The sequence below is a fragment of the Pogona vitticeps genome, chromosome 1 (genome assembly GCF_051106095.1).
Source record: "Pogona vitticeps strain Pit_001003342236 chromosome 1, PviZW2.1, whole genome shotgun sequence".
Lineage (NCBI taxonomy): Eukaryota > Metazoa > Chordata > Lepidosauria > Squamata > Agamidae > Pogona > Pogona vitticeps.
Window position 1 is genome coordinate 107130360 of NC_135783.1, and position 24680 is coordinate 107155039.

Sequence of the window (24680 nt, forward strand, 5' to 3'; positions counted from 1 at the left end):
TTATGAAATGATCAAAATATAAGGCACAGTAGTTGAAGACTGTACCTGGCATTACATGAGGACAAACTGGAGCCATGGCCTCAGCAATGGAGAGATTTCCATGTAAAAAAATAAAATGTCACAGTATGAGCGCTGCTTTAGTAGATACCATTATAGCATAGTCTCACGTAGCAAAACCTTTACAAAACAAACTGACAAGAGTATTGCTAAAATGAAGATTTATGTCAAAATTTAACTGTTTGTATGGAAGTTTGAAAAACTTTTTTTTTCTCCCACGCCCTAAGAGGAGCATTGGAAGAAAATAGCACTGTTCTCTGAAAGCTGATAACAGTAATATTCATACAAAGATACATTCTGAACAATGAGGTCATTTGTTCATGTGTGTGACATATGTACAGAGGAATTTGAATTATTTGAGATTTTGTGAAATTGAATAAAGTACACACCACTAGCATTGTGTAAAGTTCCCTGTTACTGAAACTCTGTCTTGAGAAGAGCAGCTTTTTTTCTTGCTTCAAAAATCCATTAATGTAAACGGTTCTTACTAAAACACTTGTCATTACAGTATTAACATAATTTCATACCCCGAGAGGATCTGTTTTGTCAGGTAAAGTGCAATTGCCCATGTATTTAATTGGGATTCCTAGCAACTCTCATTTTTCCTAACATCTGGAAAACTGCTTAATTTTTCCATTTTCCTATCTATCAATAACCCACCTATATTGGACAGGTATACTTTCTGAGTTGTATACCAACAGCTTTTGTCAGGGAAAGGGGACCTGGTCAAGGCTACAGAGTGGAATACTTTCCCCCAGATTAAGTCTCTAAATACTGGTTTTGATGGAGGCAGTGCTATTTAATAAAATACTGGTGCTTAATCTTCAAACCAATCATTTTATGTTTTGACTATAGAGCCTTTTTGGGGATATGATAATGGAAAGAAATAGGATTCCAGAAGTCATAGTAGGTAGGTGGAACCTTCTTGAAAAGTTTAAGTGGACAATCAGGATAGGAAAAGTGGTTCACATTGCTAGTCTTTTTAGTGCCCTTGCAATGTCAAGAAAACCTCTCCGTGACAGAGAACTGCTATGGCAGGCATTTAGTGAGCAAGCTGCTTTGATTTGAATAAGGCTTAACATTCCAGCATCTAGGAACTATAGCTCTTCTTTCCTGTCAAACTATGTGCAATTGTATCAAACAGAGGAGAAAGCAGGGGTACTAATCTGTGCGTGTTTCTAGCAAACAATGTCATTTTGGTAACTGCTAAATTGAGTCCTGAAATAACCTGTGAATTCAAGGCAGTTCTCCATGATTTCATGAGTGGCCTCAGGCATATTGCTGTATCTTAGGTTCATTGCTGTCTTTCAGGCTCAGCATGCCATCTTGTAAAAATGAAGTAACTATTCAGGTTTGTGAATAGATCCCAAATCATTTCAGCGAAGGACAAGAGTCCCCCCAGGCACTGAAGCTCTTCTGGTTCCATTCCTGATTAAATGGGCAACTCCAGGAGGTAGTATTGAAGAACCACAATTTGTTTGTGGGACATTTAGGATAAAGAGTTCTGTAGGATTCGCGCATCTTAACCCCAGCCCCAAACACCTTATATTGGCCACATGAAACTACTGAATTAAGCGATCTGTAGAGAGTTAGTTTACTAAATATTTGATTCAGACAAGGCAACATTATCTAACAAACTGTTCCTTGGGCTGTGTAGGGAATGAGAGTTTGGGAAAGTTACTAATTTTTGACTTAATTCTTCCAGAATTCTCTACCCCACATGGGGTGAAACAGTACCTTTGCATTCTTGAATTGAATTCTTGGCCACTTTCTTTGAGAAAGAGTAGCTACTTGTAGTTAACATGCCTCCTTTGATACATGTCAGGGTGTTTTTTTGTCAGTGTGTGGGGGATGGTTTGGTTTGGTTTGTTTATTTTCCCACTACTCTTCTTCTGAGTTCTGTATTGTTTAAAAGACCCTGGCATTGCAAATATCTTCAGGCTGTTTATATGGATGGATTCCAGAAAAAAGCAGGACCAGCCTTATAATATCAGACGCTGACTTCAACTAGGTTGAATATGAGAAGTTGCCCATCAGACCTATTCTTGATGGTAAATGAGCTAAGAATATGAACGTGTTTTGCACATTAATGGTATAGTCATAAACTTGTTCTGCCAGCTGTGCAATCAATATTCACTGTTAAAATTTTGAACAGCAGCTCTGGTGCACTTTTTAAAAAATTGCTATCCTGGACAATGATTAAAAATTGTTTATGTCATTTGTTAAGAGGTCAGTAGGTTGTCACCAAAGAAGACATTTGACTTTATATTGAATCTCTACAGCTTTCCTTGAAGTAGCCAAGAACAGATCATTGGTATTAAGTGCAAAGGTTGTTGTTCGTTTCAGAACAATGTCTCTGAACTACTGAGCTGACAATTTATACATGCATTAATACAGACTCATTGGTTTTTCCTTGAGAATTTTAGTATTGAGTGGCCAATCAATATTGTTGGCAAATAAATACTGTAAATACATGTATAGGCTGAAATCCTGTTGCACAGCACCATGCATGCGGTGGTGATGATGTCACCAGCCATGGCAAATCACTACTGATTGAAAGCTTCCTTTGAGGATTTCAGGGTGTGTGCGACTTTGTCTTGCCATGTACAAGTCATGTGCATGCTGAAATCACCTTTAATCAGAGATGATTTGCCCCACTGATTATGACATCATCCCTGTTGTACAGAAGGTTTCAGCCATAGTAATGTGATTTTTTTAAAAAAAATACTGCTACTGACTTAACTTTAAATGATGCACCTATGTTGAGTTAATTTTGGTATTTCCACTATTATTTTTGCAAATAAGTTGCACCACCTGGAGTGCAGTATTGTGCTATTTTTACTGAAAATATCTTTTGAAGGAAGTATAAGTCAATAAACTTTGCCTTCTCAAGGGGGGGCGGACAAAAGCATCAGCCACAGTACTTGCTTTGTGTACTACCAATCAATAATTTAAAAAACAAAAAACCTTCAGCTTTAACCTTTCTTTCCTGATAGAACTTGTCACTTTAACCTCATCAGCTTTCTGTTGTCCTAATAATGTGATGCAGTATCTCCTTTCAGCCTGCTTAGAAAGCATTCTGTGTTGCCTGTCTCAGTTTTCTAAAATAGGAAATAGCTGAACATTGGATTGAATGGGCTCCCTCCCTCCCTCAGCTATTTGAGAGTTTGGATTGGGTGGGGGAGTAAGACAAGCAATTAATCGCACATCTCATTATGAAGAATCATTAATAAAAATATGTGTGCTGCATGACTGATGTTTAACAAAGATATCCATTTCTCTGTCAAACAACTGCCACTTATGAAATATTAAATAATTAGCTGTTTTCGTGAGACAGACAATTTTAACATTGGGTGTCTGATTAATAAAAGCGAGTATGCCATTCTCATTTTCTGTTTCTGTATTTATTCTCAATTTGTGACTTGAAAAATTGCCTTTGAGGATGGTCATTAAACAGTGCTTGAAGAGATGGCTAAATGGCCTATAGATGTGCTGTTCTATGTGTTATAAAGACCATCTCCTAACATTTGTGGAGGGAGTGGGGTTATTGGTTTGCCTCATCTTAGAGAATGACAAATGATTTACAGCCAATGATGCATCAAAAGAGATTCCTTTTTATAGCTTTTTAAAAAAGACTAATCAGCCTATTTATCCTTCTTAACTGTTAGAGCAGTACAACAGTGGAACTGATTACCTCGGGAGGTAGGGAGGTAGTGAGCACTCCAGTGCTGGAGGCATTCAAGAGAAAATTGGGCAACCATCTGTCAGGTCTGCTTGGGTTTGGATTCAATGACCTTATAGGTTCCTTCCAACTCAATTATTCTATGATTCTATTCCTTTTTGGAAGCTGGTAAAACCAAAGCAATTTAACTTGTGGACGTTATTATATTCTGATTCTTTTGTACTGAGATGATGCCTGTAGCTACTGTCCGAAGCGAACTCTAAAGAAAAAACTTTTAATGATGTTTGGTAGTTCATAGTGGTTGAATGACCTTTAAAACGTGTCTTATTTATTTATTTTATTTATTTACAATATTTTTTAGCCGCACCATTGCCAGTGTCTTTCATTGGCTGTATTTCATAATCACTATCTGTACTTTTCTTCTCCCCCCTCACCCCCATCCTCTTAGGCTTCCTTTTTTTTCCTGCTTATCTGAATCAGCATTTGTTGCTATGGCTGCCTCGCCTGCATTGCACTCTATTACAGAAGAACTGATGTTCATTTATACAATTTTTGGACCACCAGGGACACTGCCTTATGCTCAGACTGACTCAATTTCCGGTTGGTCTTTGCCAGTTCATTGAAGTGTTTGATTCCTGCCAGTCCCGGTTCATGATTGGTTAACTTTCTGCCAATCAGGTTCATTTAAGTTCTCCAATCTTTTCCTGCCATTTGGCACCATGCTGCCAGTTTTGCACATATTTGCACATATTTTTCTCTATTGCTTTCTGTATGGTCCCTCCCCTTTAAAAAAAAGATGCTCCATCACTACTATCCCACCACAGAATAATCTACTGCTCCTGTTTCTTTACATTTATTTAAAACTTGCTATGCTCTTTATCTTTTTTTATTAACTGTCCTTGCATAATGCTAAAGTGCCACTAGTTTCACAAGATCTAGATGACTTTTTTTTAAGCTATTGTTGTTTTGTTCCTTCATGCTCTTCAAATATGTTTTCAATCTCTCCTTGACTCTGTATAACAAAAAAAGAAAAAAGAAAAAAGTTGTGTAGTCTTTATGCAAAATCCAAAGACAATAGCGGGTGATAGCCTTTCAAAGACAAGGTAATACCTTAAAAACCAACTAGCTATTTATATAGGTGTGTATGTATATATGCGTGTATATATACAGTCATGGCCAAAAATATTGGCACCCTTGCAATTCTGTTAGAAAATGCAACCCTTCTCTCAGAAAATTGTTGCAGTTGTAAATGTTTTGGTACTTGCATGTTCATTTCTTTGGTTTGTGTTGGAACAACACAAAAAAAAGAGTAGAAAAGCCAAATCTGATACAATCCCACACAGAAACCCCAAAAGGAACTGGCCAATATCGTTGGCACCGTTAACTTAATATTTGATATCACCCCCTTTGGAAAAAATAACTGAAATCAACCACTTCCTGTAACTATGAATGAGTTTCTTAAACCTCTCTACTGGAATTTTGGACCACTCTTCTTTTGCAAACTGCTCCAGGGCCTTCAGATTTGAAGGATGCCTTCTACCAACTCCTACCATTTTGAGATCTCTCCACAAGTGTTCTATGGGATTCAGATCTGGACTCATTGCTGCCCATTTCAGAACTCTCCAGCATTTTGTTTGTAACCATTTCTGAGTGCTTTTTGAAGTGTGTTTCGGGTCATTGTCCTGCTGGAAGGCCCATGACCTCTGGTGGAGATGCAGCTTTCTAACACTGGCCGCTACATTGTGCCCCAGAATTCTTTTGTAATCATCAGATTTCATGATACCGTTCACACAGTCAAGGCATCCAATGCCAGAAGTAACATCTTTGAACGTCCACCATGTTTGACTGTAGGGACTGTGTTCTTTTCTTTGAATGCCTCATTTCTTTTTCTCTAAACAGTGTCATGCTATTCTTGACCAAAAAGCTCTACTTTTGTCTCATCTGCCCACAGTACGTTCTCCCAGAAGGACTGTAGTTTTGTCACATAAGTTTTGGCATACTCCAGTCTTGTTTTTTATGCCTTTGTGTCAGCAGTGGTGTCTTCCTTGGTCTCCTACTATAGTGTCCCTTTTCATTCGGATGGCAACGGATAGTGAGAGCTGGCACTATTTATTTATTTTATTTTATTTTATTTTATTTTATTTTATTTTATTTATCTGCCGCCCACACTATCCAAAGGTCTCTGGGCGGCTTACAACATTTAAAATACAGTAAAAATTCAACATTTAAAATACAATTAAAATATATATTAAAATTGCCATCAGACCCACAGCTAATATTATTTCAATTAAAAGCCTTCTGGAACAGGAAGGTTTTGACCTGGCACCGAAATGTCATCAGCATCGGCGCCAGACAAATCTCAGTCGGGAGAGCATTCCATAAATGCCATGGGGCAGAGCAACTGTCCCCCAGCACCACCCTTTGGACACGGTCAGCCAGGAAGGAGCAGAACGACCATAAAGTAATGCCCCCAACTCCCTACCCAGCCTATTTATTTATTTATTTATTTATTTATTTATTTATTTATTTATTTATTTATTTATTTATTTATTTATTTATTTATTTATTTATTTATTTATTTAACTTATATGCCGCCCAATCTACCCAAAGGTTACAATTAAAATTCAACTAAAATACAATAAAAGATAAAATGATTAAAATACAATTAAAATTGCCATCAGGACCCACAGTTGATGTTATTTCAGTTAAAAGCCTTCTGAAACAGGAAGGTTTTGACCTGGCACCGAAATGTCATCAATGTTGCCGCCAGACGAATTTCAGCCAGGAGGGCATTCCATAGTCTGGGGGCAGCTGCCGAAAAGGCCCTTTGTCTACAAGCCATCCCTCTTACCTCCTTGAGGGATGGCTCTTTCAAAAGGGCCCCTGGCTAGATCTTAACTGCCGGGTAGGCTCATATGGAAGGAGGCGGTCCTTCAGGTATCCAGGGCCCAAGCTGTTTAGGGCTTTATGTGTCAAAAAAGCACTTTGAATTTGGCCCAGACAGCAACTGGTAACCAATGTAACTTAAACAGAATCAGCTTGATGTGTTCCCTAGCGGCCCCACCTCTCAACAGTCACACAGCTCGATTCTTGACCAGTTGCAGTCGCCGGACCGTCTTCAAAGGCAGCCCCACGTAGAGCGCATTGCAATAATCTATACGAGATGTTACCAGTGCATGTGTAACTGTCATGAGACTCCGCTCGTCCAGGTAGGACCGTAGCTGATACAATTTCCGCAGCTGAAGGAAGGTGCCTCTGGCCACCCAATCCACCTGGGCTTCCAGAGTTAGACTGGGGTCCAGGAATACCCCCAGGCTGCGGACCCTGTCCCTTAGGGGAAGTGTAACCCCATTCAGAGCAGGGAAATGGCCCTCCAACCTGTTCGACGAAGCACCCACTAACAGCACTTCCATCTTGTCTGGATTGAGTTTCAATTTATTGACCCTCATCCAGTCCATTATCAGGTCCAGACACGAGTTCAGCACAGAAACCGCCTCACCTGGATTGGTGGAAAATGAGAGGTAGAGCTGAGTGTCGTCAGCATATTGCTGACTCCTCAGCCCAAACCTCCTGATGACCTCTCCCATCGGTTTCATGTAGATGCTAAACAGCATGGGGGACAATATTGAGCCCTGAGGAACCCCATGACATAAATGCCATGGGGCAGAGCAACTGTCCCCCAGCACCACCCTCTGGACATGGTCAGCCAGGAAGGAGCGGAACCACCATGAAACAGTGCCCCCAACTCCCAAACCAGCCAGCCTGTCCAGAAGAACGCCATAGTCGATGGTGTTGAAAGCCGCTGAGAGGTCCAGGAGTATCAACAGGCTCACGCTCCCCCTGTCTCTCTCCCGGCAAATATCATCATACAGGGCGACCAAGGCAGTCTCTGTACCAAAACCTGGCCTGAAACCTGATTGAAATGGATCCAGAAAATCCGTTTCATCCAGCAGCACCTGGAGTTGCCCGGCTGGTAGTTAACCATCAGCCTTGGGTCCAGGTTAGGCCTTTTAAGTCGTGGTTGAATTACCGCCTCTTTTAAGGTGGTAGGGACCACTCCCTCTCTCAAAGAGGCGTTCATGGCCTCCTGGACCCAAGTGCGAACCCCCTGGCAGATCTTCCAATTAGCCAAGATGGGCAAGGGTCGAGTGGAGTGGTGGTAGAACGGACAGATCCAAACACCCTGTCCACATCCTCAGGTCTCAACAATTGAAACTCATGTGTCTGCTGATCAGCTTGAATTTGTTGGGAATTTAATCTGGGTTCTGTATCCACCATTCGAAGAACACTTTGTTGTAATTCTTCATTTATTTTGCTTTTACGTCCACATCCAGGGAGGTTAGCTATAGTGCCATGGAATGTAAACCTCTTGAAGATACTGTGCACAGTGAACACAGGAACATTAAGATCTCTGGAGATGGACTTGTAGCCTTGAGATTGTCAGTGCTTTTCCACAATTTTTTCTCTCAAAGCCACAGGCAACTCTTTACACTTCACTCTTTTCTCCATGCTCAGTGTCACACACAACACAAAAGTTGAGTCAACTTTTCTCCATCTTAACTGGTTGCAAGTGTTATTACTATATTGCCCACGCCTCTTACGTGCAACGGGTGAGTCTAAATACAAATTAAAGGAGCATCACATGCTTGAAAAGCCATTATTTCTTACAATTTAGACAGGTTGCCAATAATTTTGGCCAGTACATTTTTGGGTTTCTGTGTGGGATTGTATCAGATTTGACTTTTCTTCTCTGTGTTTTTGTGTTGTTCCAGCGCAAACCAAAGAAATGAACATGTGAGTACCAAAACATTTGCAACTGCAACAATTTTCTGAGAGAAGGGTTGCATTTTCTGACAGAATTGCAAGGGTGCCAATATTTTTGGCCATGACTGTATATGTGTGTGTGTGTGTGTGTGTGTGTGTGTGTGTGTGTGTGTGTGTGTGTGTGCGCGCGTCCCAGATTGCATTTCTATTTTCCTCTCTGTCGTTCTCATTTTCTTCTTGCCTGCTGTTTATTTCAATCCTCTTTTCCCTCTCCCCGTTCATCTTGGCTGATCTCTCCACATTCACTTTGTCCCCTATGGCTGTGTGTGATGCTTTTCTTCCTTTGCTTCTCCTCTTGACCTTCATTTTGGACCATCTCTTGTGTCATATAGATAGATCTCCTGAATTTATTGTTCAAGACACTTGCACAAACATTGGTCTTCTGTCTCAAGGCTCTGAAGTTCTCTTTTTATACTTCTGCAAAAGTAACCCTCTCGTTTCCAGCCATGTAAATCTTTATCTGCCATCCCACTATAAATTTGAATGAGAAAAGAATATGGCTATAGTGATTAAGATTTCTTAGCATGTGTAACCTTCAAGGAATAGAATGCCAGTTCCTGTGCCAGGTAATCTTACTTTGATTTAGACCAGTAGCTGCACTCCAAGTTACTGACTTGGAGCCCCTAGTGGTTTGATGGATAGGCGGAGAATTTGAGGTGTGTTGAATTTGATACAGGGGTCATGGGTTATCCACAGCGACCTACTTCTAAAACATTTTAGAGTGTGTGGTTTTTTTGCATTTTTGTTCTTTAGCTTTTTTTCTCTCTTGCCTCTTGCAGTTTCTTTGCCTATCTCTTTGTTCTTCTCAGTAGTCTCAGGGATTAAAGGTTGACTTTCATTGTTGTTCTCCATTCAGACTTTTATTTTTTCATCCAAAGTTTTTTGTTCCAGAGATCCTCAGCTGCTCAGTCCACTCTTTAATCTTTCCATCTTAACTGCAGATAGTGAGAGAAAGTGGAGCTGTCTGGGTGGAACATCAATTTGGCTGTTTTGTGGGTAACAACAGCATTTGAGCTAACACAGTTAGCAAACTAATAATTGCCATCTAAAAGGTTGTTTCCATTGTTGTTTTTACTCTTTTACTGCCCCAGCCGTTATTAGAGAATGCAAGAAAGGGCCTTTTCAATGTGCACACACATGATTTCAGAATTCCCTACTTTGGGAAATTTACCTCACCTTTTCTTTCATGCCATTGTACTTTGACATGAAATATTTCTTTTTCTAGCTGTTGTAATATTTTTTGTAAACATGTCTGGTGTTTTTTTTTAGTTCTATTTTGATAAATTTTCATTTTGTTGAACATCATGAGCAATATAAATATTAATAAATAATACGTTTTTGTCATGCCTTTCTACTTTAAAAGGACCCAAGGTGGCTTACAACATCAAAAGACAGTATTTAAAGCTGAAAACGATTACACAACGGTGGTTTACATTATTAAAAGACAATATTTAAAGCTAAGAACAATGATTATAAAGAGTCTGCTTACATAATTAAAAGGCGATATTAAAGCTAAGAACAAATATTAAAGGGGGGGGGGGCAAAACAAATTTTGCCACTCTAAGAAACACAAGTAGTACCCAGTCAAAGCAGTAATGCATAACAATCCATCTAAAAATCATATGTACAATAGGTAGCTAGTTACTGAGGGGGAAGGTTGCCTAAGAAAAAGGTCTTTGCCTGCTTGGGGAAGGACAGCAAAGATGGGGCCAACCTAGTCTTCTGTGGGAGAGGGTTCCAAAGTCTTAGAGCAGCAACAGAGAAGACTGTCTGCTGTGTCCCCATCAGACACACCTGTGAAGGTGCTGGGACTGAGAGAAAGGCCTCTCCTCATGATCTTAACACCCAAGCAGGATCATAATTGGAGATACGGTCTTTGAGATACCTTGGACCCATCTAGGGCTTTATAGGTTAAAAGCAGCATTTTGAATTCCGCCCAGAAACTTCTTGGCAGCCAGTGGAGCTGCTGTAACAGAGGAGTTATGTGATCCCTTCAAACAGCCCCAGTCAGGAATCTGGCTGCTGCATTTTGGACCCATTGAACTTTCCTGATACTTTCCATTGGCAGCCCCACATAGAGTGCATTACAGTAATCCAGCCAGGAAGTAGCTAGGTCGTGTGTCACTGTTACCAGATCAGACCTCTCAAGAAACAGGCATATCTGGCACACTAGTTTTAATTATACTCTTGACCATTGCTGAGACATGGGCATCCAGCTCTGGGGCACCCCCAACCCCCCCCCCAAGCTATGAGCCAGTTTTTTCAGGGGAAGTGTAACCCCATCCAGCACAGGCTGTAACCCTATTCCTTGATCTGCCTTTCAACAGACTGGAAGCACTTTTGTCTTGTCTGGATTAAGTTTCAATTTATTGGTTGTTGTGGGTTTTTCAGGCTCTTTCAATTTATTCATTCTCATCCAGTCCAGAACACTGATCTAGAGTCGAGTAGCTTCCTTGGATTTAGGTGATCAGGAGAGGTAGAGTTGGGTATCATCTGCACACTGATGATGCCAAACCCCAAAACTCCAGATAATCTCTCCCAGTAGTTTCACATAGATGCTAAATATAGCATAGGAGACAAAACAGAACCGTCAGTGGCCAGGATTTTGGATAGGAGTCCCCCAGCACCACCTTCTGAGTTCTCTCCTCCAGGAAGGACTGCAGCCACTGTAAAACAGTGCCCCAAGTCCCATTCCAGAGAGACAGATTTGGAGGATACTGTGGTCGATAGTATCGAAAACCACTGAGAGGTCCAGCAAAACCGACAGGGACAGATCATCTACCAAGACAACCAAAGCCATCTCTGTCCCATAACCAGGCCTGAAACCAGATTGAAATGGGTCTATATACTCTGTCTCATCCAGGAACCTCTGGAGCTGAGATGAGATGCCACAACCCACTCTAGCACCTTCCCTAAGAATGTAATATGAGATACTGGTTGGTAATTATTCAGTATTGTGGAATCCAGAGAGGGCTTTTTAAACAATGGTCTTACTGTTGCCTCCTTTAAAATAATTTTTAATGCATAAAGGCTGTGATGGAAAATAAGAACCAATCATTATGGACAATTCAAAATGCAAGTAATATTTTTTATGTCCCTGACTACTAGAAACAAAGTCTCAGAAACAATAGTTGTTTCATTCACTCATTCCCTTCAAAAACACATACATGCTTTTCTTTATGAAATGAATCCAGAGTGGCTTACCGGAAATTCAGAACAAAGCATAATCAAATCATGAGTATAAAAATCGCAAAATCAGTAAGTAATAATAAGCAATTGGTAAGAGAAATAGAATAGAAAAATAATAATACATATGCTGCTAACGATAATAATACTACCACCTCAGATAAGTCCTTAATACCAAAAGCCTTCAGAAAAACCACATTTTCACTCTGCCACAAAATTTTAACAATTAGATTTGGAAAATACTTTAAATTGTAAAATAAAGGCCTTCCTGACTAGGGCATTTCATAGCATGGATGCCACCACTATAAACTTCCTGCTTCAGGACGACTCCTTGTCAACCTTATCTTGACCAAGGCAACCAGGACAAGGCTTGAAATGATGGCCCACATACCTGTGTAATTAAGTTGTCCATTATGTCATGGGAAACCACTATGGTTTCAAAAGTGGGCAACCAAAGAAAAAAAATCAAACTTCTGCTGGAAATCTGAATATGTATACCCAATGTGATGTAGTGGATAGAGTGACCCAGTAGGGCTCAGAAGGCCTGAGTTCAAATGCCCACTCAACCGTGGAAACTCACTGGGACTGCAGAATTAGTAAAACCACTCCTTAAATATTTTACTTAATTTGAAAGCCTTATTGGAGGCCTTGTAAGTTGGTTCTGACTTGATGGCACTTAATAACAACAAATAAGGATCTATATTGAAGATCTCTGCATAACTTGGAAAAATTTATTCAATGCATTGAGACATTAAGATAAGCTAGAATTCTAAAGAATGCTGCCAGCTGGTTTGATAATTCATGCAGCTTCTTGTAAAGTCAGGAGTGGTTAATCATAGCTTTTCGGTCTTTGTTTTGTTCAAGATGATGTGCAAACCAAGAAACAAGCTTTTCTTCCCCTAACAAGTCAAAGTCATAAGTCACTGTTCATTCTCAGTTTATGACTCTGGCTTGTCAGGAAAGACATTAGCTAGATTTTCCAGTTCTCATATTAAAAAAATTCACTCATTATGACTTGCAGAAAATGCTACTGTGTTCTTTTATGTACATTAAACTATTTTCATAAATAGTTTCAATTTTGTAGCTTTGAGATGCTAGATGTTACTTCCAGTCCTCAAAAAATAACTTCTGTTCACAGTTACAGGAGGGTGGTAATACTTCAGACTTTTTAAAAATAAATTAACTTCTTGCTGGCAGATAATTTTTTTTATAGTTTTTAATGTTAAAACTAAGACCACTTACTGTCAGAATTTAAACTACTCAGTGTGAGTGCCTAGGTAGAATAAATACAGAAAATTGAAGACAATTACAGTTGCTGAAATCTCTGCATTTGCTATCTCAAATGAAATAGTATTCTCTCCTCTTAAATAAACCTCAGTTGGGACCACTGAGGTGACTGAATAATGCCCTACATCAGGACTTTGACATCTAATTAATGCACGGATCAGCTCAGCTTGTATGGAGAACCTCATGCTAGTACAACATACTTCTTGTGTCTACTACCAACAATGTGTTGAATACCTCTGAAGGAAAACTAGAATTCATGCTGATGGGGTAGTCTGCCACATCTTCATCTTGTCTCTTCAGATGCAATCCTTGAGAGATCATTATTTGTACATGATAGGAGAGTAGATGAAGAGGGAGCACGTTCCTTTCTAAATTATTGCTGCTTAGACAACAGTTTTAAAGTGTGTCATAAATGATTTGGACACATTTGTGCATTGCCTATGCATTTGCTTTTGGACAATGCACAAATTTTGTATGCACAAAACCTTCTTCATCCACAGTTAACATGTTGGGGAAGGGGACAAAGAATAATTCTCTTTTTGAAAAAAATGGAATAGCTAGGCTCAATCCTTGCAATAACTTTATTCATTTCTCTAAGAGTGTAACTATAGTGTGGAAAATATGGTTTGATCAGCTGTGATTTGCACCTGTGGAAGTCGGTTTTCCCCAGATGAAATCAGTGCGACTGTCTAGACAACAATTTGCAGTAGTCAGCAGGGGCAGAAGCATAGAACACAGTTTGCATAGAGCTGCAACAGAAGAAGCCACCTTCAGGAGCTAACAAAATGCTAATTAGCAATTTCCATCTCTTTTTATATATATATATATGTTCTTTTAAGTGTCCTAGGAATAATATGTTCCAGAGCTGAACTGAGCTTTTATTTTTGAAGAAACCATTTAGATATTAGGGGCGCTTGGTTGAGGACAACCCCTTTGTATCACAACATGGGTCACTGGCAGAAATCAAACAAAATTATGTCAACCTGGTTGGAAGAAATTTAAATCATCCTTGCCAGCTAAATTTTTTTTAAAAAAATTATGATTCCCCACTCAAAAGAGGCAATTCCAAAATAGGCTTCCCTGCATTCAGCTTTATGCTGAGCAGTCACCAGGTTTTAATTCAAATTCCTCTATGCCCAATCAAATACAAATTGCAGGGTATACGGCCACTGTAATCACTCCTAACTCTTGGCTAATTTATATATCCTCATGTAAGAAGAAACCTTATGCACTAGGAACAAGGGCTTGGACTCAATGATCCATAGGGTCCCTTCCAGCTCTGCACTTCTAAGATTATTATTATTGTAACTGCACACTGGAAATGCTGCACCAGTGTTTATTTTGCTATAGGAGTTTTTATTTTTCCTTGAATGTAAGTAAGGATTTATTGCTGGGCACCAAGGCCAAGGTCGTCTATGCTGTGATATTCCCCATAGAACAAATGTATGGATGTGAAATCTGGATGATGAAGAAGGCTGTGGGGAGGGGGGCGAGATTTGTTTGAAACATGGTGTTGAAAAAGTGACTTGCAGATCCAATGGACCACCAGAAAGACAAATAAGTGGATGCTAGATCTAATCAGGCCTGAACTCTCACAGGAACTTAAAATGACTTGGCTGAGACTATTGTACTTTCACAAGGAGAGAAAACTCCTTGGAAAAGACAGCGCTCCTTGGAAAAGTGAAAGGCAGTAGAAAATGGGGAAGACTGAAAGTCCTTAATTCATAGTGTTGTTGAATAGTGACTAGAGGGCACATAACAGTAAAACATTTTTATTTTGTTACTTCCTGCACCAAGTTCAAGGAAGAATTCTAATTCTCTCATTCTAATCCAGCTAATTCTTTCCCCTCTGTCTGACTTCATTCCTTTGTCTACTTGCCATTCAACGAAAGTTCACCTGCTCTTCTTTCTCCGTCCAATGTGAATCTCCATCCCTTCTCTTCTCAGTCGTCTTGGTTCCATGGAATGAATTCAGCTTGTTAGCTTAAATCTGGTCTGTTAAAATTGGTGGGACTTAAATGAGTTCTTAACCCTGATTTTGAATAATCTTTTTGTTACTTTAGATATCCTTGTGGAAACTTACCTTTCATCCTGCACATACATGTTGTAGTCCCAATTAGAACATACCCATTGAATGAGTTGCTGAATGGTAAGTAAATCAGCACTTGTATAAATCTCATTTATTCGATGGGTGTATTCTAGTTGGGAGTAGCTGTTGACATTAGTCCTAGGTGAACAACTTGAACAGATTGTGACCACATCTGTACAAGTATAAGCAACACAAAGGCCAAAAGGCAAGGACATGCAGTTCCTCCATGACCCACAATTGTATTTCTAATTATCCCTGGTGCTCCAAGAAACAGATATTAACATGGCTGAGGATGGCATGGCAAATTATTGCCGCTCCCTAACCTTTTTAAAATTGCTAACACTGTTGTAATCTGTAATTACAGAAATCAGCGTGAGAATTGTAGTAGTATATAATTATCTTTTCGTGATACGTTATTGCTGAATGAATTATTAATCTAGATCAGTCTTGTATCATATTTGCAACAGCTAAAGAATCATCATAATAATGTACAATTACATTTCATTACTTCTATCTTTGTGCTTATATGTGGGGTTTGGGTTGTTTTAATGTTGTAATTGGTAATTAATTTGGATTCATAATATTCTGAAATAGCTATTAACTTCACAATTATTTAACATTTCAGCATTTAGAGTTTTTGTTGTTATTGGTATTAAGTATTCTACTCTATTTAGTTCTGAATTCCAGCACAATCCACCAGTTCTGTCTCCTGCACAGCAAATGGAAACTTCTTTAAATGTCACTTGGAGGTTGGGTGTATGCTGACACGAGAGAATTTTTGCTGTTATCATTCATATTCTTATTACTATAGTTTTACCAATGTTTCTGGTCCTTTTAAATCTTCCCTTAAGATTTACCACAGAACTGCAGTGTTCAATGTTTTTCTCCAGTTTTATCATAATTATAATTTGCTTTCTAAGTTTCTAAAAGCTAGAATTAAGTTGCTCTGTATGAACATATTGGCCTAATAGTGCCTAGTTCCACTTATGAAAAAGGTTTGCAAACAACTACAGAACTGCTATAGTTACTGTCCCCTTTTTGTCTGATTGTTCCCTGTTCGGATTCCTGAACTAAGGGTAGAAATATTTCCTTTGGTTGTTGTGGGTTTTTCGGGCTCTTTGGCCGTGTTCTGAAGGTTGTTCTTCCCGACATTTCTCCAGTCTCTGTGGCCGACATCTTCAGAAGACTGGAGTAGGAACACAGTCCATGCTCTGTTCCTACTCCAATCCTCTGAAGATGCCTCCTGTACAATGTGAATCTCCATGCCTTCTCTTCTCAGTCGTCTTGGTTCCATGGAATGAATTCAGCTTGTTAGCTTAAATCTAGTCTGTTAAAATTGGTGGGACTTAAATGAGATCTTAACCCTGATTTTGAATAATCTTTTTGTTACTTTAGATATCCTTGTGGAAACTTACCTTTCATCCTGCACATACAATGTTATGAGCCTCTATCCATGGTTCTTCAGGCACTCGGTCCACCAAATCTAGTTCCTTAAATCTGTTCTTCACTTCCACTGTGTATTCATAAGGGATTTGGTTTAGATTATACCTGACTAGCCCAGTGGTTTTTCCTTCTTTCTTCAGTTTAAGCTTGAATTTTGCTATAAGAAGCTGATGATCAGAGCCACAATCAGCTCCAGGACTTGTTTTTGCTGACTGTATAGAACTTCTCAATTCAGAACACCTCAGCTTGAATCTCAGGATACATGGAGTTCTTTGCAGGATTTGTGCTTGGCTCTGAAAGCATCTGGAGTGCTTCTAAAGCATCACATGGGAGAGGTAGATGAAAACAAGTTGCCGTAGAATTAAGCAAGCTTCAGAACGGACTGAGAGGAGATATCTTTCCATTAGCTGACTTTTTCAGACACCTAGGCAGTAGGCATTTTGTCAGGTGACCTGAAGTGTTTCCATCAGAGATGTTCTTGACAAGAAATATAAAGAACTGGTGCTCAAGCTTGTCTTTTCCCCCTCCCTCCCCCTTTACTTGAGTGTTGTATCTTTTAGATTGTAAGCCTGAGGGCAGGGGACTGTATTAGTACTGATATTTGTCTCGGGGACAACTTCTGGCCAGAAAATAAGGTATTAAGCAAAAATAACCCCAACTATTAGAGTTAGAGATGCACTCAGTATTGTGTGTCCAGTCAGTGCAGCATTCCATCAGCCATTGCTGACAGGAAGAGGATGTCCATAGAAACTTTTGAATGGCTTCTTGATTCAGAACCATGTTTTACAGAATGATGGTGGGTGACATGGAACTGCTCTCTGCCAGATTTGGAGAAGTTTAAACAAGTACTTTTATATTGCTAATTGTTGCTCCAGGAATAGTTTCCCTACACATTCATGAACTTGTTTTGCTAACCTTTTATACAAGTATGTGTGGCACATGGCCATTTACTGTATATGGTTGTTTTTCGAATGCCTACATCTGCTTCCTAAAAAGGAAGTGCTTGCCCCAGGATGCATCTCTGTATTTGTCCTGTCTTTTTGAAGATACACTGCATCACTTTATGTAGGACTCATCTCATGAACTCTGGTTCCATATACTAATGAAGCATTAGGTAACAATGGCCCAAACATCTTGTCAGTACTTCAGGAAAACTCAGTACTTGTGTCTTGTTGAGGTGAATGGGGCTTGCTTACAGATGAAAGGTTAGGTTAGGATTGCAGCCATAAAGGAGTAAGCAAGCAACTACATTGACAAATAATGTGGGAGCTGCTCTGGAATTGGAATGGTCAGATGTATTTCATTTCATACAACATAAAAGTAAATTTATTTATTTAAATATTTTTACCCTGCCTTTCTTCTTAGAAGGACCCAAGGCAGTCTTCATCATTAAAAGCCAGTATTAAAACTAACAACATTGAGTATACAAATAGTAAAAAGAATCAAACAAATATCATACTAAAAAACATAAGCAATGCCAAAACACATTCAAAGCAGTAAGGTACAACAATTAATTTAAGAAACACCACTTAGACAGCCAGTCACTTACGGAAAGCTTTCCTGAGCAGACAGGTCTTCACCTGCTTGTGGAAGGACAGCAAAGATGGGCCCCCATCTGGCATCCTGTAGGAGGGAATCCCAAAGTCTGGGAGCAGCAACAGAGAAAGCCCTATCCTGTGTCCCCATCAGACACACCTGTGAAGTGGTGAGACTGAGAAAAAGGCCTCTCCCGATGATCTTAAACATCCAGGCCGGCTCATAATGGGAGACGTGGTCCTTGGGATAGCTTGGATCCGAGCCATATAGGGCTTTCTTAGTTAAAACCAACACCTTGAATTCAGTGCAGAAATGGAACTGTTGTAACAGAGGTGTGTATGATCCCTATAATGACTGCTACATTTCAGACCTGAAGTTTTCTGACAATTTCCATAAGCAGCCCTACATAGAGTGCATTACAGTAATCCAGTCAAGATGTAACTAAGGTGTGTGTGTCACCATGGCCAGATCAGACCTCTCCATGAATGATCACAGCTGGTGCACTAGTTTTAATTGTGCAAAGACACTCCTGGGCATTCAGATTCAGAGAGGAATCCAGGAGCACCCGCAAGCTGCACATTTGTGTATTCAGAGGGAGAGCAACCCCATCCAGCACAAGCTGCATCCCTGTTCCTTGATCAGCCTTTCACCCCGAAACTCCAGACAACCTCTCCTAGCAGTTTCATGTAGATGTTAAATAATATAGGAGACAAAACAGAACCCTGAGGAACCCCACAGCCCAGCAGCCAGGTTGTTGAACAGGATTCTCCCAGCACAACTTTCTGAGTTCTCTCCTCCAGGAAGGACTGGAGCCACTGTAGAACAGTGCCAACTAGTCCCATCACAGAGAGACTGATGAGAAGTGTGCCATGGTTAATAGTACTGAAAGGGTAGGTGGATAGGTCCAGTAGAACCAACAGGGACACAGAGCAGTTCAGTTCCTGGCATAGGTCATCCACCAAGGCAATCAAAGCATTCTGTGTCCCAATTACCAGGTCTGAAACCAGACTGAACTCTAGATAATGTATCTCATCCAGGAACCCTTGAAACTGAGAAGCCACAATCTGCTCCAGCAGATTGCCCAAGAATAGAATGTAAGAGACTGGTTGGTAATTATTGAGTATTGTGGGATCCCAGGAGGTCTTTTTCAACAATAGTCTTACTATTGTCTTCTTTAAGCATGCTGGGATTCTACCAGCATGTGAATCAGCCCAGGGTTCCCCCCCCCCCCCGTAATCTGTATTTTTCCCTTCATTGCTTGAAGCTTCTACCTTTTTGAAATCAAATGTGTTCACATTGGTTCAGGTGGTGTAATCACTTGAGCCAATGTGGAGGAATTTGTACCTGTTGTATTTCAAACCATTCTAGCAGGCTATAGCAGCATTGAGAAAGGCAGAACAAGAAAACAGGCCGCTGTTTGAATCCTCTCCTCTGCACACCTGGTGCCTGGGCCTGCTTTCATCTTCCTTTTTCTTTATTCCTCATCCTCATCCTCTTCTTTCTTTTGAAGTCTTGCTAATTTAGCACTAGGCAACCAAAGGGAGGGAAAGAGAGAGGAAACAACAGTGAGAAAGAAGAACGTTTTCAGGTAGTTCTGCTCTAACCATGTCTCCTGCAAATCTGGATGGTCACAGAACAGCTATCTTAACAAGCTGGAAATAAGGTTGACTCCTATCTCTCTATCTATTCCCCACTTTTTCTCTCTCTCTCTTTAGTCACCTAGCGCAGTGGTCCCCAACCTTGGGCCTCCAGATGTTCTTGGACTTCAACTCCCATAAATCCTGGCCAGCAGAGGTGGTGGTATAGGCTTTTGGGAGTTGTAGTCCAAGAACATCTGGAGGCCCAAGGTTGGGGACCACTGACCTAGCAGACATAGTGCTAGGACAGCAAAGCTTTAAAGAGAAGGAAGTAAGGAAGAAAGAAAGAATGGAAGGAAGAATGGAAGAGGAAGAGAGGGGAAGAGAGGGGAAACAAGGAGACCAGATGTGGGGGGGGGAAGACAGGTGAGGAGAAAGGGAGACAAGCCATGAAGAGAGAGAAGAGTAACAGAGAGAGAGAGAGACAGAGAGAGAGAGAGAAGTCACACAAAGGAAGGCAATAGGAGTGAAAGAGTCTGAGAGTGGAAGGGCCACAGAGGAAAAGAATGGGAGAGAGACAGAGGAGCCACAATGAGAGAGAGAATACACAGAGAGAGAGTGAGAAGGACTTGCCACAGCAAGAAAGAGAGGAACCATACAGGAAAGAGAGGAGCCAGAGGGAGAGAGGGAAAGGAGCCACAAAGACAAAGAGATAGCATCTATGGAATGTTTTGAGGCCGTAGCAATCCAAAGCAACTCCTCCCCTCTCATCCAGTTTTTCTTCCCTTCTCAGGTATTAAGAAAGAGCAAGGCAGTGCCTGTTTACTTCAAAATGAGTCCCGTTCGGTTCAGAAAGGCTTCTTCCCAAGATGCTTACCCTGCAGTTCTGTGCTTATGAACTCAATGGGTAGTGTCACGGAGGTGAATGGGGCTTATTTCTGGACAACAAGATATATTAGAACTGCAATCTTACCACAGGAATAGATGTCCTTCAGCTTGGTCAGATTTCCTTTTGAGTGTATTGACAAACAGGATTGCTTGCAAACACAGTATCCAGAAGCATTCTGCTTCCTTTTGAATCCTGGAACATTCTCTTGTCAGGTAGACTACACGAAAGTGCCAAAAATACTTACACTACAATCCTGTATAAGCCTACTTACAGGAAGCCTTTATTGAATTCAGTGGTAATTACTGCAAGGTACTTTTGTCTTAATTTCATTGTCCTTCTGTGAACGGTGTATATAATGGTACTGAAGCCATACAGGTGGTACTGAAGCCGTACAGGCGGTGTCTTCCATTGGAAATTTGGGTATATTGCATTCCAAGTAATCAGAACCTAGAAAACATGTCAAAGAATCCAGCTATGATCATTTTCTAGTGTTTGGATGTTGTGTTTGTGTTGGCAGTTAACTGATAAAAAAGAAGGTGGAGTCTGAGTTCCTTTTCCTTTACTGGGGTTTTCCTCTGTTGTCTCTTTGAGAGTGTTAGGGAACACAGGAGGGAATCCTATAGACAACTGGCGTGGGTGTCATCAACACTCAGACTGGCCTTTAATGTGTGAAGCTTGCCATCCTTTTTTGTGCTAGCATTGCAGGGACAATACTGCAAGGTAATGCTTGGCCATTTGCTGGATTTGGGGATCATGGACAAGAAACAAAATCCCATGTACATAAACAAGAAGCCATTTTTAAAAAAGATGTAAATAAGCTCAGAAGAGAGCCAGGGCTTTATCTGTGCCTCCCTGCAGTGCTTTGGGGATTTTCTTCTAAAGACTAGTGTGAAACTGGAGAGAGAGATTATGACCTGAGGGTAACAGGCCAATTACTGTGGTAACTATGATTATGGATCCTTAGCTGTGACTCTCACACCCAGTCTTCACAGTGTCCCAGATAAAATCTCCTTTATAAATCTGGGATGGATGATAAGCTTTCTCACTCATTGTGAGGGAAAGCAGTGAGGAGGGCCATTACTTGTTTGGTTCTGTGAAGTGTGTCAGTTTCCCTTTTGACAAACACATATTTTATTCCTATGTTTCACAATGAGCTATTGTGAATGACGGTTTCTTCACACTGACAAGGCATGATGTGATAAACTTTGGTGAAATGTGGAATACTAGTGAGTGTGTTCTGTTTTAGGCTGTAATGGCGTGCTTTGGTTACTGCCATCTCTAGAAGGACACATCTCTACCCTCTACCTCCCCCCCCCCCCGATTCTGCAGCCAAAACTGTGCTCACGACCTGGGGTTCAATCCCAGGTAGCGGCTCAAGGTTGACTCAGCCTTCTATCCTTCCGAGGTCGGTAAAATGAGTACCCAGCTTGCTGGGGAGGCAATGTGTAGCCTGCATAATTAACTTGTAAACCACCCAGAAGCACTATGGAGCGGTATATAAGCAGCACGCTTTGCTTTGCTTTTTGCTTCCAGTCTGCCCCACCGTTCACCCCACTTCACTGCTAAGTATACTAGTGATAATCATGTGTCGCCAAGTCAGTTCTAACTTGTGGCAATGCTTTTCAGGCAGGGTTTTCTAGGTAGAGAGTACAGTACTCAGAAGTGATTTACCATTCCCTTCTTCTGGAGGAACCCTGGACTATGTAGCTTGCCCAAGGCCATACAGGCTGGCTCTGCCTGCAGGAGGCACAGTGAGGAATCAAAGTCCCAACCTCTGGTTCTGCAGCCAGATGCCTAAATCACTGAGCTATCCAGCCAGATTTGCCTTTGTAGCACTGCAATTAAATTTTGCTATTCTATGCTTAACCAGAATCCAGTGTGATTATAATTGTCTTCTGTCTTCCTGGCATTGAATGTGTGTGCGATCGCCACAACATGTTAGTTAAGGAATAGGAAGGTGACAACTGACCCTAGGCGCACAGCTCAACTCTGATGTAATGTTCTGGCCTCATGATATGTTTGGCTCGCTGTGTGCCTTCCCTGACAATACGATGACATAATAGAAAGGGAGAATGGTACCATCATGAATTATCACTTGTCCCTCAGACAACCTCCAGCTTAAAGGAAGGAAGTGCGTCACATGGCACATGGCATGCACAATAGGCAAGCAGCAATCGTGGCTTTGTCTGCTGAGTCCCTTGACAAAGGTGGAAGTGGCACACCCACTCATGACACACAAGGAGTGGGGTTGCTCCAGTAGTGTCAGTCATAGCTTTGCCTGCTGAGGCTCCTAACTTGCCCATATGGTAGTGACATGTGGGGGGGGGATTCCTCCCAGCCATAGGGTGTGTCTGTAGATGGGTTGACATTTGAGGGAGGAGAGGCAGAAAGGGTGTAACTATTATAGAATGGGTATGCAATATTTTGCTTTAGGAATCGCAGTAGAAGATTTGGCATACAGCAGGAAGCAGTGTGAGATGGGCCAGTGTCTGCTTTCCCTCTGAGTTAAGGACATTTGTTTAAACTTCTTTGTGTTTCATTAGTGTTATACATAGTGATGTCATCTCTTATTTATGTCTTGAGCATCTTTCTTTTTAGCCATCTCTCATCATTTTGCCAATTTGCCAATCACTTTCTGAATTATTCCTTTTGCTTCTGTATCTCATTTTGTGTGGCATAAAAGCTTGAACAAATCTGAACAGTGCATGTAAGATGACTTTCTGTAATTTTTCTCATGCATCCTAGTTTGTCCCAAATTTTCCAAGGAACGCTCAGTATAAGAACCAATTGAAGAATCAAAATGAGGGTAAAGAATAGAATAATTCTTAGTTGGCTGATACCATTTTTAAAGAATTGCTTATACTTTTATACCACTGTAAAAGGGCAAATAGAGCCCATGGAATAATTATACACTGGCCTAATATTTCCAGTATACGTCCATTATATATCTTTGATCTTATATATAAACATTTGTTTCCCTGATATCTCAGCTAGGTCATTTAGACTTGTGTTTCTGACCTTTGGGCCAGACAAAACTAGTTTCAGTTTCAAGAAACTACAATACTTGCTGTCTTGTTTTGAGTGTGCAAAGCATGGCAGTGCTCTCACAAATACTGTTCTGTACACCCATTTGTAAATGCAGCATTATACTTCCGTATATCTTTTCTGACCCTTGGGATTGGATTACACACATCAATAGTCTCTCATTAATTCCTCTGCTTTATTTCTTCTGAAGCCTGTGAGGCTTAGGCATTACAGTAAATACTTTTGTCACATTGCAGCATTTCCTCTTTCTCATGTTTTTATTTTGCTAACCATTCGGAGTAACTGTTAATATGATTGATTCATTTTCCTTCCTTGTGTGAAAGATAACAGTAGCCACTTGGCTGACATAAACGTCTGCTGGTAAAGGGGAACAGCCTGTGGAAATATCTCTTAAAGTAGGTGGCAGCATCTGGTTCTATCATTCTTGTGTAGGTCATAAGTGCTGGATAGCTCAGTGGTTTAGGCATCTGGCTACAGAGCCAGATGTTGGGGGTTAGTCTGTATGATCCATAGGGTGCTGTCCAGCTCTGCAGTTCTAAGATGATGGTGGTGATGATATCTCAAAGTGCCCATAAAAAATAGCATGATAGTATGAATACCTTTACAGAACATTCCTGGGCATTAACCACTTGGATGTGAGTTTCACTGAGTTCATTAGGATCCTTTTCAACATAAGTTCTGTACAAATGTGAATTATTACCATGAATCTGCGGTAGCAGAAACAAGTGGAGTGTCCATTTTCAAGCCACTGTATCAATTTCAGGAATGTACTGAGTTTTTAAAGAGTCTAATCATGTACTTTGCATACAGAAGGCATCTCCAGCTAGGATTGGGGAAAACTCCTGTCTGAGTCAGGGGAATCACTACTATCAATCCACTTGCAACTGGATGGACCAGTTGTATGATCTGATATAAAACTACTTTTATTTAACTAAGGTGGTGGTTTTGCCTGTGTGTTCTAACAAAACAGCCCTGATCCAATAGTTCCAGCACATATCCAGAATCAGTTCCACTCCTTTTTTATGGTTTCAGTATTTTGCTGTGGGGAGCATGCATTCCTATGCA

General features: G+C 40.5%; 1 protein-coding gene across 10 annotated transcripts in view; it reads left to right on the plus strand.

The window, feature by feature from the left end:
• The window catches only part of BACH2 (BACH transcriptional regulator 2), a 221447-nt gene that overhangs the window by 131124 nt on the left and 65643 nt on the right, over positions 1–24680 (plus strand). For 3 of the 10 annotated variants that reach the window (XM_072998711.2, XM_072998751.2, XM_072998726.2), the window contains exon 3: positions 15100–15185. The exons of the other annotated variants lie outside the window; for them this stretch is intronic. In XM_072998711.2, the coding sequence (XP_072854812.2) occupies positions 15183–15185 (3 nt within the window). In that variant the 5' untranslated portion in view covers positions 15100–15182. The remainder of the gene's footprint in view (positions 1–15099; positions 15186–24680) is intronic. 10 annotated transcript variants of the gene reach the window in all.